Source organism: Saccopteryx leptura, chromosome 2 (assembly GCF_036850995.1).
Source record: "Saccopteryx leptura isolate mSacLep1 chromosome 2, mSacLep1_pri_phased_curated, whole genome shotgun sequence".
NCBI classification, from domain to species: Eukaryota; Metazoa; Chordata; class Mammalia; order Chiroptera; family Emballonuridae; genus Saccopteryx; species Saccopteryx leptura.
In genome coordinates, this window is record NC_089504.1 from 300,552,009 (window position 1) to 300,573,671 (window position 21,663).

Below are 21,663 nucleotides of genomic sequence, written 5' to 3' on the forward strand. Positions count from 1 at the left end.
ATTTATTGTCAATTTTTTTTTTTTTTACAGTGACAGAGAGTGAGTCAGAGAGAGGGATAGACAGGGACAGACAGGAATGGAGAGAGATGAGAAGCATCAATCATTAGTTTTTCATTGCGCATTGCAACACCTTAGTTGTTCATTGATTGCTTTCTCATACATGCCTTGACCGCGGGCCTTCAGCAGACCGAGTAACCCCTTGCTGGAGCCAGCGACCTTGGGTTCAAGCTGGTGAGCTTTTGCCCAAACCAGATGAGCCTGTGCTCAAGCTGGCGACCTCAGGGCCTCGAACCTGGGTCCTCTGCATCCCAGTCCAACACTGTATCCACTGTGCCACCGCCTGGTCAGGCTATTGTTGATTTTTTATAGTCTACAAGATGGCTATTATATGTGAGAGCAATTATGTGTGCATAATATATTTTAGTATACTGCTTTTTAAATAATAGATTGGAATGTACTATTTTTAGGTGATTTTTACTTTCATATGTACTCAAGTTCTAAAATAAGTAAGTTATAAACTAATTCTACTGAATTATAAAATGAATTAGAAATTCAGATAGTAATACGATAAGCACCTCTTTCAGACCAGCCCCGTGAACAGGAATTACATAATCTGCACCACATTAGCTTGGGGAGCTTTTTAAAAAGCCCTATTGCTAAGTTTTGAGAGTGAATGGTAAGATTTTTTTTTTTTAGAAACAAACTTTTAATTTTTAAAAATTGTCTTCCTTTGATTACCTCAGTGTTGCCTAAAGAGGGCAGTGTAAACTAACAAAACACTTTCTACTTCATACTTTCTGTTACACACCTTTTTAAGAAGTTAAACAATTAACATTAATATTCAGTGTATACAGTATGTATACATAAATACAAAACACTAGAACATTTTCTGTAGAGATGCATTTCATTTGTTCATGTATTTTATGCAATTATTTTATGCAAATTAGTTGATCAGCCAGATGTTTCTTAGAGCAGATTACCGACAGCATATACAATACAGATGTTTGTTTTAAATGCCAATGAGAAGACAAGGGAAATTCAATACCGTTAACCACATAAAATTCTAGCTATTTTATTTCACTGATCATAAGAACTTTATAATTTGTCTTTATTAAATTTTAAGGCATTTTTTAAATTAATAAAATTATTTAACTCTTAACAGTAAAAGACAGACTTAGTAACATCTTACATTACTTTTACACAAAAGTGAATCTGTATAATACAGAGCATAGACACCAGTATCATTAGGATATTTTCTGTCTTTTGTTATTTTTGTCCCTTGAATTGTATATTGTGCTTTCAGTACAGCAGCAATGAAAAGTCTGTACATTTTGATAGAGAAGTTGTTCCAAGTATTCTGACTTGATACCATTTAGCATTGCATTCCAGATTAAAAACTTAAACTCTATGTAAGAATAAATAATGAACCTATAGGTCACCATATTCACTAGTATTGCCATATATATATAAATTGTTATATGGCTCCAATTATAGTAGATTTTTTAAATGCTTTATTAGATGTATTTTAAAGGAAAATATCAGGAATCCATCTATTTTTCTATCTTAATGTGGTAGTGGCATCATTGAGATGTTCTTGCTAGACTATACTTTTATAGACAGATGATATGCATAGGAAAATAGCAAATCTAGACTTATTGACTAAAACTTAGCAATTTCTCTCCAATAAATCTTACTAGGTTTATGTAAGTTTCAAGAGTATGTTCTCCCACTGATGAAGAGAAAGCAGTATGACTATAATATCCAACATCATCAAGTAACTCAATTAGTGAAATAAATAAGGTAAAATAAGATTAGGGAAATCTGTATCTGTAAAAAAATCATATGCAATATATCTTATCAAATAACTGAATATGCCTCTCTATCAATTGCCTATAGATTTATTCTGAAACTTATAATTTGAGTATGTATTTTTAAATGTAGACTAACTTACAGGACATATTCATCAAAATAATATAGGTAAGCCAAATATTAGTATCTAATTTATGACAGCATAAACTGAGACCTGAAAATTCTAGACTACATGATCCAGGTCAATTAGGGACTTAAAAAATGAGACGAGAAACCTGGGTTATTGGTGTCTCTGTCTTAGGTCTAGGCTTTCAAGATTGTAGACAATGAAATATGTATATAATGCTTTATTTGCAATATCAGAATTATATTGTCTTATTTTGAAAAAATACTTTAAAATATTAATCTTAATTAGTTTTTTTATTTTCTAATTGTAGATATAGGTAACTCATATGCATACTACCAAACAATATCAAAATAAATATTTTAATCTCACTAATGAATATAAAAATCAATCCAACTAGTTGTAATTATAATGTACAAAGCAACCAGTTGATTTTGTGAACTTTTATGTAGTATCCTATCTTGAATAAAATGCCTAGGTTTCATAATATGTAACTACCCTGAATTTGTTATTCTAACTCCTCAATTAAAGGGTTTATTTTAAAATAAGACCTCCCAGAAAATTTAAGAGAAAGTCTGTATATAAGACTATATGTGTGCACATGTGTATAGATAGTATGTATATACTGTGTATGACTTATATGGTAATTTGTTACATATTTTTTGTGTTATATATCTTATATGATTATGTAGCACACATATGTTCGGACATATATATATGTATGCACATACATCTATTTAAATGAGATATGTGTGTATCTATATACTTTATACATATGATTATGAATATTTGTAGTCATTGAAGACCTATGTAATCATATAAGCTCACTTTGTATGTAAATTACTGTACATCATTAGTTCTCAAACTTTAATGTGAACCAGAATCACTTGGAGGACTTGTTAAAACATAGATTTCTGGTAAAGCCACAGAGTTCCTGGTCCAGTAGATCTGGGGTCGTTGGGACAGGCCCCAAATTTGCATTTTTAACAAGTTTCAGGTGAAACTCTTCTAAGGACTGCACTTCAAGAATGATGGCTCCTGATAATATGAACCACCTTTGTAATTACTAGGTACCAGGGACATTGCCAAATGGATGATTTCATTTATTACCCACAGACTTTCCATTTAGATAACAATAGTGACAGTAGAAAATATGTGAAGATAGTTATGTATAAAACAAGGGGCTTTCAAAAATTTCATAGAGAAATTTTCAGTGCATTCACTATCAGCTAATTAGGATTCTCGATGAGCCTCACCATAATACGTAATTACCAGAGCACACGATTAACAAAAAAGAAAGTAAACTTGGGCATCTCTCAAAGGAATGTTAACTAGCGCTCAGGCATCAGTTGACTTATAATATTCCCACTTTTCAGTTTTACAATTTTTAGGCACATCTTTGAATTCCACTTTTTTTCTAACAAATGCATCCACAATGCTAAGAACATACATCTTGGGAAATTTGGGTGTGATTTATATGCCTTTGATCCATATGAGTAGATTAAATTACTGGCCTTTTTGCATCGTCCAGATATAGAAGAAAGCTATCATTTCTAAATCTTAAGTTCTCCTCATTTGATATATGGTAATGATCTGTTTATAAACTTTTGTTACTCTCAAACTATTTAAATTTCAGTTGAATCCCTTTGCCTCCTATCACTAATGGTAAGGTACTTAGCGTAACAGCACCAAATGTGTCACTTGGGTAGGAGGCAATGTAGACTTCTCCAGGCAGACTGGTAGTAGTGTCAACACTTCATCATGGTAAAACAGCTGTAAGGTTCAGCACCTTCACTGCCCGCTGCACTCATCTAAAAGCAGAACAGAAGGTGATATCTGGCCACAGACACCCTGCAGCTCCGAAGCTCTTTGTAACAACTTGGAAGGACAGTTCCAGTGGCCATGATTTTGAAAGTGTTAGAATAGTAACACACCTGACTGATCACAAAAACACTCATTTGCCATCTTCCAAAATGAAGCCAAGGAGAGAATTTAGCCTTTTTCATAGTTTGCATTTGCGTTTTTGAAAAGAATGTCTTAGTTCGATGTAGTCCTTCAATTCATGTACAGTAGTATTTTTATTTTTGATAGAGAAAAATACTTGATAAGAAGGGCACTCAAAATACCATTTTAAAAGCACCCTATTGTTGAATTTTAAATAGTTTGGTGGATTGAAGGGTTATCTTAATGTAAGAAAGGGTTCTCCTAAGATTCTCTCTTCATGAAATTATTAACTGCTCCTAATTACTTACTAAATTGCAGAATTCAAATAGTTCCTTTAAAATTAGTTGTGGAAAATCAAGATTGTACATGGTGTTCCAGTAAATAGCACTATTTTCCTGATCACTTTATTATAAACTGGGTAATTTTTATGTTTTAATACTTCCATTTCCCTTTTAACTATCTTTTCACGTCAGTATTATGCTCAGTTCTTGCCACAGCGCCCCCTACCTGGGTGCCTCTCTCTGTTAGGATATTGTAGTGCTTCAGCTCTGATAGCCTGCCTTATTTTTAAATTTTGTTTCACTTAAATTGGCTTCTAATCATACACATTCTTTGCATCATAGAGTCAATATTTTAAAGGTAAGCAAAACCAATGAAGGTTGCAATTATTCGGTTGAAAAATGTTGTGACTTGAAGTTTAAATGTCAACTCTCTCCATTTTCTCTGACTGCAGAGGCCAGTAATAGTAGCCATGAGTCTCGTATTGGTCTAGCTGAGGGGTTGGAATCCGAGAAGAAGGCAGTTATACCCCTTGTGGTCGTGTCCGCCCTGACTTTTATCTGTCTAGTGGTTCTTGTGGGTATTCTCATATACTGGAGGTAAGTTGAGTGCTTGTTTTGGACATGTATTTCATAACGGTCACATTTTTGCCTGTTTTTTTTTTTTTTACCTGAAAGTTCTTCAAAGCGTATTTAAAATTCCTTTTACTTAAGAGCTACCATTAATGTATCTATGTATCTGTGAATAAGGTAAATATTGGAATCCAGAGACACAATAATAGAATATTCTACGGTTCTTCATACTCTAATCAAACAATTAACGGTAAAATGGTGGACCATTGGCTTCAGTTACTGTCATGCAGTATTTTGACCGTTGCACTTTCATATTAATGTAATTAACATTTAAACATATCATAACACTTAACGGAGATTTAAGTTTATCAACTAAAGTGCTCCTACTGTTATTATTTTTAAAATTGCTATTTACAAAAACATAATTTTGATATAGTAAAAGTGTTTTTAATAAGGTTTTATATGAGATTATATCAACTGCATACTAATAAACAAAAAAGATATCCTATATACAAAACTAAAAATCAAGCAATTAAAATGTGACTATAATGGAAAGATAAAGTTAAGAACTATATTAAGATCCATGGGTTTTAAAAATTGATTAAAATTTGGCTTGAGGACGAAATTGAGCTTTACTCTCATCAATAACATTATAAAATCCTTAGAAGACTGAAAATGTACCTATCATAAGCTTCCCATCCTATAGCAAGATGAACACACAGCAAATTATTAAGTCTAATAGGGACATAATGTAAGCAGTAGAACTTCTGCCTGTGTCTGTTGGACAATAAGAACTTCATTATGACATAAAGAATCATATCTATAAACTAAAAATGGGCATAACTTAGTACTTTATACTTTTGTTTTAAAAGAGAATGTTGTTCAGAAGATACATAATTAACTTCTATTTGCTTAGCAACATCTTTATATAAGTTCACCTCACTACTCTTTGTGTCATCACAAAATATATTCTCTCATTTTATTCAAAAATATTTACTATGTGTATTGACTATTTTCCATATACCTAGTACTATGTTAACTACTATGGGAAAATATTTTTAAATGAATGAATGAATGAATGACAGTCACTTCTGTCAAGAAATTTTGGTTATTGAGGAGAAATAATTTTCCATAAAAATATATAAAATAAGCCCTGGCCGGTTGGCTTAGTGGTAGAGCGTCGGCCTGGCGTGCAGAAGTCCCGGGTTCGATTCCCGGCCAGGGCACACAGGAGAAGCGCCCATCTGCTTCTCCACCCCTCCCCCTCTCCTTCCTCTCTGTCTCTCTCTTCCCCTCCTGCAGCCGAGGCTCCATTGGAGCAAAGATGGCCCGGGAGCTGGGGATGGCTCCTTGGCCTCTGCCCCAGGCGCTAGAGTGGCTCTGGTCGCAACAGAGCGACACCCCGGAGGGGCAGAGCATTGCCCCCTGGTGGGCAGAGCGTTGCCCCCTGGTGGGCGTGCCAGGTGGATCCCGGTTGGGTGCATGCGGGAGTCTGTCTGACTGTCTCTCCCCGTTTCCAGCTTCAGAAAAAAAAAAAAAAAAAAAAAAAAAAAAAAAAAAAAAAATATATATATATATATATATAATATTACAAAAGTATATGCATGACAGTGAAATTTCTAAAGCTATATATAAGTCATCTAAATGAGTTAAGGGGCTAAAGCTAAAAGAGAACAAAGGATACTAATAGGCCAGAGATGACAGGTCAATGTAAAAGGTGGTGCTCGAAGTGGGTAGAACTCAAAACGTGGCAGTGAAGGAGGAGGGCACTCCAGGCAGGAGGGAAGACCGGAAGCAGGAAGAGCCAAGCCGGAGCATGTCGGTTTGCACGCCCATTGGTTCACTAAGGTAGAATGTTCTCACAGCCAACTGTATTTCATGCCCGACTTCCTTTACAGAACAGAGAAGACTATAGGCCATAGAGAACAGACATTCATGCTTTTATTATCTCACATAGGTTAGGTGTCTATTTCATCCATAACCTGATACAAACAAACTGCTTCCTTAAATTTCTGTAATTGCCAAGTACCCTTTTTAGAGAAGATACCGTACTCAGTAGAGCCCTGAGAACGCAGTGCAGAATTCAAAAATGTTGGCTCAACAAGAATTCATATTGCTTTTCTCCCCATTGGGCTTGTTAGTCCACCTTCTTATCAACCTTGATCTCATGTTTATTGAGATAACTAGTTTGTGTCTGATCTGATTTTCTCTGCAAACCAATTTTTGAAATCAGTGAAAACTGGGGTTAAGCAAATTTAAAATAAGATAAGATGGAAAACAGGACCAAATTCTGTTTCATAGTAAATAGACATACACCCAAGTTTCAATAAAGATGTCATATGGCTTGGCCTTGGCCAGGTACTCAGTTGGTTAGAGAGTTGTTTCAACATTCCAAGGTTGTGGGTTCGATCCCTGGTCAGGGTACATATAAGAGAAACCAGTGACAGCATGAATAAGTGGAACAAGTCCAACAATTTGATTTCTCTCTGTGTGTGTGTCTATCTCTTTTCTCTCTAAAAATCAATTTTAAATAAAAGATGTCAGATGGCTTATAGTTATAAGATTGAAATAATTAGAATAAGTAATCTGTTATCAATTCATTTTCTCTTTTTACTATTTGCGGGGGGGACTCATCTTAGAGATTTCAGTCTGACTTTCTTCAGAGTTCCTGTCATGAATACAGCACAATGAATATTGTTTCATATTTGTCTAAGGATCTAAAAATGGAATAATAATTACATATTTCTAGCTTTTAATTCTAAATACTTACTGTGATGAAAAGGTGTAAATTAAATAATCAGATTAACATTGATTGATAGGACCTATGTCTGCAAGTTTAAAACAGTCATCACTTTCTTCATCATGGCTAAGTGATAATTAGCAGGAGACATAGTTATCAACACTTAGCACATAGACGTGAAGACATCCCCTGCTTATACAGAACAGATGGACTATAGATACTGAATCTTGTCATACACTAAATAATAATATGCCTTGAAATTATCTTCCAGATGTTTTAAGGTATAATTTACATGAGCCAAATTGTAAGTTTCTAAGACACAAGATTACTTCAATAAGAAAGATTTTCAAAAAGTTCTTTTTAAAGAAGACAAAGGGTAAATTTTATAGAGATTTTTTAGTAGACTCTAAAAAATATACCAAAAGTATATTTAACAAAATCAGCACTCTATCAAAAGCAATATAGAAAAAACTTGTCATAAACACATTGTTTTAGCTTGGGGGAGGGGGAAGAAAAGCATTTAGAATTCTCTCATGATTTTAAATTTAAATTTGTGGGCCATTGAGGGGAGCTCCCAACCCAGCATAGAGACCTTCCAGTAAGTATCATGCTGTCTTTTAAGTAGAATGTCACTTCCTAGCTAAGACCATACAATAAAGTGTACCCAAGCAATATACAGATGCCCTTCATCCAGAATTTATCCTGAACTGTTTTAATTTTTCCCACCTATGAGCTTTTTGTTATGATTTATAAGGTTCTTTTGTCACTAGTTATTGCAAGTAACTTTATTGGACCACTTATTTTTTAAAAAACAACGAATATTTTATTACAAGGCTGAAAAGAGTTGGTATTTATCCAGATACCAAAGTGTACATTATAGCAACATGTTTAACATCAATACCAATGGTTATAATTTACCTTTGTTATTTTATGAGATGCTGCCTTCTTCCCATTCTCTTAGACACATCCTCTATCTACCCATTTGTCTTTCTCTGGCTACATCTTCCATCTCTCTCTTCCAGATGTTTTGAGATTTTAAGTTACCGCATTTGAGGCAGGAGTAGACGAGAGAATGTAGAATCCAGCTGTGAATAACTCATGGTTGGTGAGATTACTTGCTCCTGGAAATCCATCTAATCACTGGACATTTCATACTTACTGTACTCCTGACGTTGTATTAAGAGTTGGGTCAACATGAATCAAAAGGATGCAGCCTCATCTTTTTTAAAAAGATATATAATAGGCACCAAAAAAATATATTGCAAAACCTAACTACCAATTAATAAGAGTATTTAAAACAAAATCATGGAGAATAATGTCCAGTGCAGTGCAGGGCACCTTTGGATTCATTAAGCGTATTTTTCAAATCAATTAAATGTGATTGTGAATGGAAATGTGTGCTGGGGGCAGTGGAGACAAACTGGAGTGCTAGAGAGGCTGTTTCACAGGGAACATGCCACTGAGCTGCCTCTAAGGAGAACAGTGTTTGCCTGGCATGTAAGGGAGAGAGGCATTTTGGCTGAAGGAAAACCATGTTTATAGCAGGGAAGAGAAATACTGAGTTAGGAAAGAACAAGGCATGTTCAGTGATCTACACTTGTTAGTATTATTGGGGTATCACTGTCAAAAAGGGTGAGGTCCATACGTAGATAGTGTATACATAGTGTAAGATTGTGGGTATCATAATCTAAAAGCCTGTAATGTACAGAACTAGAGCCAGGGCGTCAGAAGCATAGGGAGACAGACTTTTGGTTTGATATGAGAAAGATTTCAGAAGAGATCGGGCGCGTTCAGGGTGGTATGGCCATAGACAATATGAGAAAGATTTCAAGAGGAAGAGGTGTAACAGTTGGACAGGAAGGCCTCCCCTTGTTACTCTTGAGGTACTTAGAAGGAAAAGACTTTTGAAGCAAAAAAAAAAAAATCTTGCAATTAATGATAACTCATAAAGAAGGGAGCTCTGTGTCACTGGAGGTATTTAAACTGGACCCTCTTTATATGTCAAAGATGCTGTCAAAAGTATTCTTGTATCAGCTGTGATGTGACACTGGGTCTCTTCCTGCATTTTGTAATTTTTAGATTCATTGATGAATGAAGAAACCCTTTGACTGGGCTTGTGTAACCATATTTTAGAGGAATTAAAAGAGATTTTACTCTGTGACCTTAAAAGCAGGTAGCAAACCCAGTGTTTTCATATCAATGTGTCAGAGTATGCTACATCTGTGCTTGCAGATAAGCCAAACTTTCCCTGTAGTTCCTGCTCCAGTCTGCTGTCACTTCTGCTCAAATGCGAACATTCAGTACAGTGGCTTTTTTAGCATGACCCCTGTAGCCCTCGTCCCTGCATTCCCCATTAGTCTGCCATATCTCTCCACTCTCCAGGGTAAGAGCCTAGCTCAGGATCCCTGTGACACTCAATTCTACATCCACTCATCTTCCTTCTGCACCACGTGTCCTCTTGTAAGGATGTTCCTGTGTTCTTTCCATTATCTATGTTCTCCAAGGTGCGGTTATCAAGGCCATAACATCACAGCAGAGGGCTAGGTTTCACTATGCACATCATTGCTTTTGGATTTTTCTTTCTTGTGACATTTAGGCTACAAATAAATAATATAATGTTATACAGCTTATACTTGAGGCCGTGAATTCATTGAGCAACTGTTTGGGGGCACCCACAACATGCTGACACCAGTCTTAGCACAGAAGACTGACATTGCAGTGATTAGGACAAAATGCTTTGCCTTTGTGGGGACTGCATTCTGATGAGGGAGGACCAGCCAAAAACATGTAAGACAAATAAGCAAATGCATAAATAAGGTATTCCATATACTAGGAGTAAGTGCCACAGAGTAAACACAAGGGCAAAGGTAGTGACTTGGTGGGCTGGGCTATGTGTTCAGCTAGCATGGTCAGAGAAGGACTCTCAGAGGAAGTGGCATCTGAGCCAATGCAAAACAGATAGGAAGGAGGAAGGCGGCCAGAGGGAACAGCAAGAGCCAAGGCCTTGAGATGGTACTGACAGGGCCTCTTGGGGGGAGAAACGAGGGACTGTGAGGACTAGAGCACAGCGGGAGTGGGAAGAGGTTGTAGGAGGTAAGACTGTTGAAGTGGCCAGAGAACCAGGTCTTGGGGGGGTCTTCTAGTCTTTGCTGAAATAATTAAATATTATTCTCATTTCAGTGGGAAACCATTGAAAAATTTTATGCAGAGAACTGATTACTAAAAAAATACTGCAATTTATGTGTGTTGTATAAGAATAAATGTTATGTTAAAGTCCATTAGGATAACTATCTTTTAGCTTGAGGCTTTTAAATGGAAAATGAGATTGGCATTTTTACTCAAACAGATACTTTTATTTAAACTTGACCACTTATGAATAATACTTCAAATAAATTAAATGACCCACATCAAAGCATGTCATTAGCAGTTTTAATTATCTAATTTTTTTTAATTAAGATGAGTTTGCAGTAGTTTATAGCAGCAGTTGGTTCTTTGCTCTTCTTAGTGATTTGTAGTGTGCCCTTACCAGATGTTACTCTTATTATCTGAATGAAAATAGATTCAGGTGACATTGTAGGTTATAGCTGTCATTGATTCCAAAGATATTTATTCTCAAAACCCTCATCAACAAGGTTAGCATCTGTTGGAAGAAAAATCACCTCTGTTTTTGGTTGTAGCTCATTATTTCTTCACTTTGTTCTGTCATTAGTGCGTTATCATACAGTATAAAGCTGCCTTCTTTTTCATCAAAATGTTGCCACTGTGGAGTTTGCTTCTACATGGTCATAGCTTCCTGCCTTCTGCTAGCAGCTCAGTGTGCTCAGAAGAGTTTGGTCACTGAAGTATTGAGTGCAGAAAGCTTTGACACACTATCTCTTTCACTTTGATCCTGTCCGAGATGACAGGATGCTGGCATATAGCCACCATGACTGCAGTGTGGAGGGGTCCTATCTCATCAAGTAGTTCGCACTACTTGCTATCAACTACAACTTCAAGTGCCGTTTCTGCGCCGAGCATGTCTGATATGTGCACTCTGCATCTAGTTCTGCTACAACGGAGATAAATTTAAAGGCTTATAAGTTGCTTTTAGACCTTGTTTTTTATAAAATTAATATAGATTTCCACTTACATTTTGTTGCTGAAAATTTGTCATAATTTTTAAGCAGCTCAGAAGTTGTCTTATTATCTTTGGCAGCTAGTAATATAAACTGCTTTCTTTTCCTCTCCAGGAAATGCTTCCAGACCGCACACTTTTATTTGGAGGATAGTACTTCCCCTCGAGTAATATCCACACCTCCAACACCTATCTTCCCAATTTCAGGTAATAGCTTAACATGTGACCATGCGTAGCTGGTAGATGTTGAGTGAGAATCAAAATGTTGGATGGTTTGTCCTTATTGGAGTACTTTGCAAGTGGCTATAATACACTTTAGTAAATATTTGTGTTGCCCATAATACATATTATATCATGTAGCAAGCACCTAGGTCTATAACTTGTTCTCATCAATTCTGAACATTCTTAACCATAGAGGTGACATGAAAAAATAATTTACAATTGTTGAGATGTAATATGTTAAAGAACACAGACATTTATAGCATTCACATATTAGTTATGAATAATGCTGAGTTTCGGTCCTTTCGGCTAATTTAATGGAAACCTAAACAACAAAAGCAAACTAAATCAATAGCACAAGATAACAAAAATGAGGATCAAGTTTTGTTCCTATCTGATCATTTGAGTTTATGTGAGAAAAGGTTTCTCAGCTATATTGAGAAAACATCAACTATTTTGTTTTATCAGAACCTACCTGGTAAGCTATCGACAAGATTTAGCCTGTGTCATTTTGATTAAGACACCCATTGACCCTAGAGTTCACACTATGACTAAGTTCACAGACATTTATTTAATTGACATTGTATGACATTTCAGAATGACAGTGGAAAGAAAAAAGGAATTGTCTAGAAATGTGTGGCCTTTTGAATAAACATGGATAGAGAATGAGATAAGAACATAGTCACCGAAGCAGGGAAAACAAAAGGAAAAATTCATCCATGGGACCATCTTACAGAAGCCTCTTTTTAAATTATCTGGTGCTACATATGTCATTGCTAAAGACCCAAGTTCTATTCATTGTTATTTTATGAAATCTAACAATTTAAAAACTAGAAGAAGAAAAAAAAGACAGAAGCATTTTCTGTGTCATTTTAAACAGGCATAGAAAGCAGACGTGTTTGGCTGTTTTTCCCTTCATCAACTCTATACGTCTTTCATTGCTACTGTCTGATTTCTATTTTTCTAGTTTACATTCAACTTCAGAGCATTTGTTTTAGTATGCTAGAATTTCTCATGAACATATTAGGAATTTTGAAACCGACAGCTCTGTTACCAATTGCATTTTGATTCCCTTCATTTTCAATGATATACCCCGTCTGAATAAATGTGCAAATTAACCGTAATATTATCCATAGTCCAGCATAGGTCATTATTAACAATATGGAAAATAATCCCAAATTGAGAGCTTGTTTAGGAAATCCAAAATCCCTGTTCTTCTCAGAATAGTGATCAAGACCACAGCCTTCTTTTCTGTGCTCAGCTCTCAAAACTGCCCTCCTGATCGCCCAAATACAGTATGTGCATTTTCATGGAAAATTGGAAAATAAAAAGATATGTTGGTCTCACTTACTTGCAGATCAATTCATCAAAGAAATTGCCAGAATAACATAATTGTAAATAAAAAGTAGTCAGTTTGCTTGTGCAAAGAGGTTACCTGTACACAATTGTATCAATGGACTTGAAGGACCTTTAATAGAAGAATCAATCGTTTTGATGTGGCACGTTATTTCTGTTTCTTACCTAAAAAGCAAAAGCTACTTCCATAAGTGTGCAGGTGGAATTACACCTTTGTCTAGTGTTTCTTAAGCTTAACTGTCTAATTCAATTTTAGTATGCAGGTATACTCATCTAAGAAAGAGAACAGATGGATTCTAATTTTTTTTAAAACAACAAATTCTTAGTAACTGAAGCTTAAAGATATCAAATGGCCGAGATGCTGAACATCTGTTGATGTAAAGAACTGTTACTAGTGGAACGTGTTTGATGTTTCCTTGTCAGAGAAATCACTTGTGAAATTGCATTCTGTGAACTAGTAATTTGTTTAATCTAAGAAAGTCTTTTCAGGAAAAAAAAAATAGAGCCAATTGAAATAATTTGGCCTCTTCACAATTAATTAACAGCTCCAATGACTTTGTTTGCATAGCATATTTTCAAGTTAAAATTCTTGAAATATTAAAGATTAATGTCCCAAAGGTTTTTTATATCATTTTCAATGAATAGTCTTTATATAAATGTTTTCTTTTACTTGTAAGGTGAAGGAAAAAGTGTTTTTCACTGTAAAAATCTGAATCTGTAACTGTTAAATATTAACTATATAATTTTTCAAAACTAAAATTACATTACATATCTTGTTTAAGCCATAAGAAAATTGAATGTATATTATTTCTGCATTTTGCTTGGAATTTCCTACTCACGTTAAGGAAAATTACCCATAAAGAGATGCAGCCCACTGATAAGAGCTGAGGCTTTGGTGATACTTACAATTTAACATTGAAAATGAACTTTTTTCTCTTTAGAGTATAAAAGGGAAAGAGATTCCTGAACAAATCAAAATTCTAAAATGAAGGTTATAATTGATAGTAAATATAGTGAAAATTAGTGAACGCTGCTAAATGTTGCACTGGGATCTTAAAAATACTTGAACGTTGAAGTTGTTTTAAAAGACAGCACCTGTGAACACATAGATACAGATAACAGGACAGCAAATCCCAGAGGGAAGAGGGGAGAGAGTCAGGGGAAGGGGGTGTAAGGGGAAGCACCTTTTTGAGCATAGAAGGTGTGATACTGAGTGGGACACTTGAATCCATGTTAACACAATATTTTTTTTTAATTAAAAAAAAATGCACCTATTAAATCTTTATAAATAAGAGGCACATTTATGTAAGTGGAATTATCTTTTTCAACCTATTTTTTTTTATTCACTTAGATGATGTTGGAGCAATTCCAATAAAGCACTTTCCAAAGCATGTTGCAGATTTGCATGCAAGTAGTGGGTTCACTGAAGAATTTGAGGTATGATTTTGCTACGTCTATTTTAACTAATATAGAATATTGAAAATTTAAGATACAGCAGCAGACTATTTCTTGAACTAATGACATGATAACCATTTTCACTACTAGTGAGAATATCAGTTCCCTAATCACTTATGTATTTAAGAGATGTGTTATAATAATCATATAATTAAGAAAATTGGTTTTCATTTTAAAAAGCCATGTTGTGATAGTGGAAAAATTTTTTAAAAAAACATTGTTAATACGGGTCAATAAAATACAGATACCAGCATTTAAAAAATAATAATCTTCATTAGTAACCCTTATTCCTTTTAATTTTCTAAATTATATAAATTACACTAAACAATCAAGTTTCATGCTCCTTAGCCAAAGTATATACAAACTCTTAACTGTAAGTCACTAGTGTAAATGCAGAAGCATTTATATTATGCAGATATAATAAATATTATACAAGTAAAATCCCATCTTCTCAAGAAAATATGCATTTCTTAAAAAGCATTTAATTATTAAAATCAATGAAAATTTTTCTAGTGATACCCCTTCAAATACCCTTAGATAGACAGGACAGAAAATTTTGTTGTGAGTTTATCATGGCCATTGAACATTGGTTTAACAGATTTTTTTCAAAGTAAGGACATTCTTTGTACTGATGATTCTACATTTAGCATTCCCCCAGCTCTGAAAGTTATTTGTTTTTATTTCTATTCATATTACCAGTGAAATCAACTTTGACAGAAGCAAATTAACAACTAACAAATAGCAGAACTGGGATTCGAACCTAGGTTTGTGATTGTAAAGAAAACTCACGTCCTTTCCGTTCAAGCAAGCCTGAGATCATCAGCCTTGCCCTGGCTCCTCCCCTCTAGGAAGCATCACGTTGCTTTTCTGTCTCCCTCCTAGACCCCCAAGTCTCTGTGGACCTCCTTCTTTGAAGCACTTTGAGGTCTGATCCTGGTCAGAAGGTGTACCATTCTTTCCCTTGCGCTCAGCAACTGCTCCCCAAGAATCAAGTCAACCAAAGTATATTTAGGAAAGGAAAATGCCATCCATTAGAAAGCTTGAAGAAATCAAAAGAAATAAAAATGAAACATGATAAAGTTTTACTAAATTAAAAATAGCCAATTCATCTAATCTTAAAAGAAACCTAAGTCATAGCTACATTGATTAAGAAAGCCAGGTGAGATAATGACTAAGTTAATTGGAATAGTATAATGAATTACACTTTTAAAGCATCATATGAATTTTTCTTACCTTCGTAGAGGTTACTGGGTGATGTGATGTTAACTCATAGACACTGTCAAGCCCACATCAAACAAAACTGTGATTGAAGGAGGGAAATGTGTCAAGGGCAGATCTAATTTTCCAGGTGTTAAAAACCATAAGAAAGAAATAGACAATTTACAATAAAGTAACTAATAGCATATGCCACAAAAGCAGATTTATAGCTTTCACAACTATAAAATCATTTTGATATTTGTAATAATAAAATTAATAAAATAAACTCAAAAAGTGTTTTCTTACCTCCATTGCTTTTAACTCACATTCTGAATTAAGAACACTTTTCACTAACTTAATAATTAGCTTAATAACTAATAAGACATAATTAATATGTCTTTTAAGTGATGCATATATTAAATTGTTTCTAAACATAAAATCAGAAAGATTTCCTGCAGAAGAGGCCTTAAAAAGCTTATTTGGAGAGAGATTGGGTCATTTGTTGATGAATCAATTCATATTTGGGTCATATACTTTCTCAAAAATTATAAGGTTTTTGTGTTATCTTACTATTAAATAATTATGAATTCTAAACTAATATACTTAGAAAATAACTCTGAAAAGGATTTTAGTTCATTTTGAAAGATAATTGCCATAAGTAATTTTTCTATACCCACTAAATTTTAAATTAAAAAGAGATCTACTAGTTAAACATATAGAAAGTAACACTAAGTTTTGTTTCAAATGATCTAGAATACATGATAAAAGTGTTTTCAGAGATTTTTAATATTTTGATAGCCCTAAATCTGTTACAAACCACCAAACAGGAAGCAGTTTATTTTTTAAAATTACTCAAAATAAACAAAAATATATATAACTAATTCAGAGTTTCAAATGGTGCTACAGTGATCAATTAACATTATATTTGGATATTAGCAAATCTGACGAATCATGACAAAAGGTGTCATTGAATATATGGTTTTTCTCATCTGCATTTTTTAAAGTCATCATATGATTGTACCACAATCTGTTTTTTAAATGTTAATTTTTTATTTTACATAATCTTAAAGTTCCATATAGTTAAAAATTTTGATTTGCATGCAATTGTTTGAAGCGTTGTTTTGTTAATATTTGACAAATGTATTTATTGCATGATCATAGTTTTCCATTGTAAACCTAATATGAACGCTTTTTTTTCTCATTTGTCGTGTGCTGTGGAATTTGATTTCTTTACTTTTTTGGCATTCATTCCCTCATTAGACACTGAAAGAGTTTTACCAGGTAAGGCATTATTTCACTGCATTTTCTTTTAGCCAAGAAATAGTTGTAACATGTAAAAACATTTTTGTTTGGCTAGACTATTTTGTTTGTTTTGTCTTCATTACATTTTAAGGCACTTTGTTTGAAAGGATACGTGTTAAAATGTCATATGTACAATTTCTTTCCAGGAAGTGCAGAGCTGTACTGTTGATCTAGGCATTACAGCAGACAGCTCCAATCACCCAGACAATAAGCACAAGAACCGGTACATAAATATCGTCGCCTGTAAGTATGTCCTTAACTCAGCTCTGACTTGGTTAACATTGCCATTGCCATGGCTTTAAACATTGTCCTTATTGTAGCTGTTTCAGGACCTTTGTTTCAGAGAATAAGACTTGTGTTAGATAATGCGTCACATTATATCACTCCAATTTAAATACATTCTGCAGTTAATCACATCTGTTTCTCATAAATAAAACAAACTCAAACTTTAATCCAGTTCTTTCTTCAGGGCCAATGGACCATAAATCTGATTTTATGATTTCTGTCATTATTATATACTAGTCTTATTTGCAGTTGAGGTCCACTTACTCTAATGTGAATTTATTAATCAAGTGATCTTTACTTTGGACTTTATTTCTTTTTGTGTGTGTGACAGAGACAAACAGAGAGACACAGAGAGGGGGACAGATAGGGACAGACAGGCAGGGAGGGAGAGAGATGAGAAGCATCAACTCTTTGTTGTGACACCTTACTTGGTCATTGATTGCTTTCTCATATGTGCCTTGACTGGGGGGGGGCTACAGCAGAGCAAGTGACCCTCTGCTCAAGCCATTGACCTTGGACCTAAGCCTGCAACCTTTGGACTCAAGCCAGAGACCATGGGGTCATGTCTATGATCTCACACTCAAGCTAGCGACCCTGAGCCAGATGAGCCTGCGCTCAAGCCAGTGATCTCGGGGTTTCAAACATGGGTCCTCAACATCGACACTCTATCCACTGCACTACCACCTGTTCAGGCTCTTCCATCTTTTTAACTAGAGTATAACTGGCACACGCAACATTATGTTAGTCCCAGGTGTGCAACACAATGATTCAACGTTGCACACATTGCCTCTTATTTCCTTCTCTTACCTCTTATTTTCTTTTGTCTTCTCTCCCCTCCATCTCTTGCAGTCCATCTTAATTCCCCTTCCTGAAATGTCTACACATATTCTTTCTTATCTATTCCATGTGCTTCCTTAGATTTATATGACCATGCTATTACCAGCAGGGTTACTTAAATTATAGTTCCATTCTAGTTTCCAGAAGCCATTGAAGCTATTCTTCTCCTTTTTATCATCACATTCTTTTAAACATTTTGCACAAACGCCACTTTTTTTCCACAGGACTTACACCAGTATTTCTTTTTTAGTAAAAGGTTCCACTTCATGTTTGTCTTTTGTAACTGCAGCAGCTATAATGAGTGCACATAAAAACTCAGCTGCTAGCCTGACCTGTGGTGACGCAGTGGATAAAGCGACAACCTGGAAATGCTGAGGTTGCCAATTCAAAACCCTGGGCTTGCCTGGTCAAGGCACATACGGGAGTTGATACTTCCAGCTCTTCCCCCCCCTTCTCTCTCTCTGTCTCTCTTCTCTCTCTCTCTCTCTCTCTCTCTCTCTCTCTCTCTCTCCTCTCTAAAATGAAAAAATAAAAATAAAAAATTAAAAAAAAAACTCAACTGCTGCTTGATGAAGTTGCTGTTAAACTACTCCCACCACAAGCTCAATGGGAAAAACCACCAGGTCACTAAGAACAGGATGGAGATTAACATTGTTGGACACCTTATGTGCCTTGCACGGTGAAAACATTATTTTGTTTAATCCTTAAAACAACCTGGCAAGATATGTAATCACAGTCCTATTTTAAAGATGAAGTACAACAACCCAGAAAATTTACCCAGGAATGTCTGTCAGAATGTATTAGAACTAAACTGCAGTCAGCCTGGCCCCACACCCTTCTCCTTTGTCACACATCATTTCTGTGTCTATTCCCTGCCCCCTTGTGAGCCACTGTTATCACAGAAGCATTGATATCCCACTTATCTCTGTAACTGTCCTGGCTCGGGATCCACTCACTTATTCATCCTTAAATAGAACAGAGTCTGCCCAGTGAAACTACTAAATTTCCTTCCACTTTCCTTTCTTTTTCTGTGGTTCCTCCAAATAAATATAGTTTCTCTGTAGAACTGAAGTCTATCCCGAACGCCTCATTTCAGCTTAATTACCACCGTACACAGGCATGTAAGTCACCATAGTTTTCACTCCACTATTGACAGGGCAGGATCCACATCTATTGTTGGGCAAAATTCCTTCTCTCTCCTTCTGCAGTAGTTTCACTTTGAGGTTCTTCCCTTGAAAGAGCTGTTTGCTGTGCCCATTCGTGGAAACATCCTTGGTCCCTTCTGCTTCCTTCTCTGCTTCCCTTTCTGCATCAGCCTCACCTCAGAGCACAGAGACTGCCACCCTTCCTCAGTTTCTTCAGAGCCGTCCCTCTTCTCTCCCTTCATTGGCTCGCTGCCGTTCCCAGCCCCAGGGCCCACGTTTAGACACGCATCTAGATGCCAAGTTCAGGTTTCAGTCTCTACAAAAATGTTTATTATCCCAAACCGACACAGGTTCTTCCTTCATGGTCTCCCACTTACTTTTCACCTCTCTTTTTGACACCTGATATTCCTTTTTGTGTACATGTCCATCCTCACCTTCTATGTTAGGAAAATTCTCAAAGCAGAAGCTTTTGTTCTTTTTATCTTTATCTTTGTCATCTCTGCATCCCCAAAAGGCCTACTAAAGTAAATTATATTTCAATTGATTTTAATTGTACCTGATACATTATTATGTCGATATATAAGAGCTTTATGCTGTAATCTGTGCTATAATGAAATATTTTCTTTTCTTTTTTTATTACAGATGACCATAGTAGGGTTAAGCTTGCACAGCTTGCTGAAAAAGATGGCAAACTGACTGATTACATCAATGCCAATTATGTTGATGTAAGCATGATTTAACTAAAACGTTATGGAAATTATACTAGGTTGATAATTTATTATACTACTGTGCCAAACACACACTAGTACATAATACATGTTATGTGATAGATAGTATGTAATACAGATCAGTGAGGAGAGATCCCATGACTAAAGGATTTTAGATTGGATATCAGCCAAGCTTATGTATTTGGTTTATCTTCTAGATGAGAAAGGGATTCAGACTGGGAATATTCAAGGTAGAATGAACAGATGATGGATGGATGGATGGATGGATGGATGGATGGATGGATGGAGAGAGTAGATACATTTAGGAAGGTTTATTACCCCTTCAATATAAAGGGCAAGACCAGTGCTTGTTTTGAATGTCCCAGAGCCCTTGACACAATACTGTGTAGATAGCAATGATCAATACATTCTGAACAAAGAATTTCCAAGGTGGCACTGGCTAAAAGTGCTTACCACTAAACCAGTTATCAACCTTCCTAATCTTGGGCATCCCTTGGGATACACAGCTTTGTAGAACTTATTAGAGCTTTCCAGGGGCTGCCGACTACTTCTACTTTCCTATTTCTCACTGTGGTCAGGTGAATATCACAGGAACTCAATTATTTTCCTGACAGTGACTTCTCAGTCTAGCTGCTTTCAGTTTTATTCTGTGTGGGACACTGAACTCAAAGAGGTGAGCACCAAATACAAATGTCCAGTGGGCCTGTTCTGGCCACTACTTCCTGCTGCCAGAGAAGGCGGTATGTATGTCATATCGCGTATGGGCTTGGGAGTCAGGACTTGTTTTGAACCCCAGCTCTCCCACTTGCTAGCTGCGGGAGTTTGGAAAGCCATTTAACTCCTCTGACTTTGGTTTCCTCATCTCCAAATTAGATGTTGCTTCCAGTTTGCAAATAGCTTACAGAATAGGGTCAATGTCTGTAAAGCATCTTGGCCAGCAGTAGACGCTCAGTGATGTTGCTCAGTGCCCCCAAGGAGAGGTTCAGGAGACACCACCAGAGATTTTCTAACTGTTGTAGACAATTGAGTCCCAATGCTGCTTGAAACATGTTTCAAAACAGCACAATTAAGGACCAGATATTACCCATATTATTTAGACTTAGATTAAATGTACTTGGGCTAAAGGTGCAAAGATGTGAGCACCTTTTTTCTACAAAAACATATAGAAGAGAGTTGCCATATTTGTTAGTTCTATTAAGTTTCTCTAGCTTTGCAAGTGTATTTTATGTGGGTATTTCTTTATAAAAAAATTCACTGACTTAGAAAACTTAAGGCTTAGATGGTTAAAAATGGCAGGCGAATCAGTGAGAAATGCTTGTTATTTGTTCCTTCAGGGTTACACCAGACCAAAAGCTTACATTGCTGCCCAGGGCCCACTGAAATCCACAGCTGAAGACTTCTGGAGAATGATATGGGAGCACAATGTGGAAGTCATCGTCATGATCACAAACCTCGTGGAGAAGGGAAGGGTATGTGGGTATTCTCCCATCCAAGTACTAACCAGGCCCAACCCTGCTTAGCTTCCAAGATCAGACAAGATCGGGCGTGTTCAGGGTA

The 21,663-nt window shown here is 35.7% G+C and overlaps 1 protein-coding gene across 4 annotated transcripts in view; it reads left to right on the forward strand.

Moving 5' to 3' along the window:
• Positions 1-21,663, forward strand: part of PTPRZ1 (protein tyrosine phosphatase receptor type Z1) — a 187,240-nt gene that overhangs the window by 145,491 nt on the left and 20,086 nt on the right. For 2 of the 4 annotated variants that reach the window (XM_066362561.1, XM_066362564.1), the window contains exons 13-19: positions 4,611-4,755; positions 11,698-11,789; positions 14,509-14,594; positions 17,070-17,090; positions 17,258-17,354; positions 20,021-20,103; positions 21,441-21,575. In XM_066362561.1, coding sequence (XP_066218658.1) covers positions 4,611-4,755; positions 11,698-11,789; positions 14,509-14,594; positions 17,070-17,090; positions 17,258-17,354; positions 20,021-20,103; positions 21,441-21,575 — 659 coding nt within the window. The remainder of the gene's footprint in view (positions 1-4,610; positions 4,756-11,697; positions 11,790-14,508; positions 14,595-17,069; positions 17,091-17,257; positions 17,355-20,020; positions 20,104-21,440; positions 21,576-21,663) is intronic. The other 2 variants (XM_066362563.1, XM_066362565.1) reach the window with 1 other exon arrangement.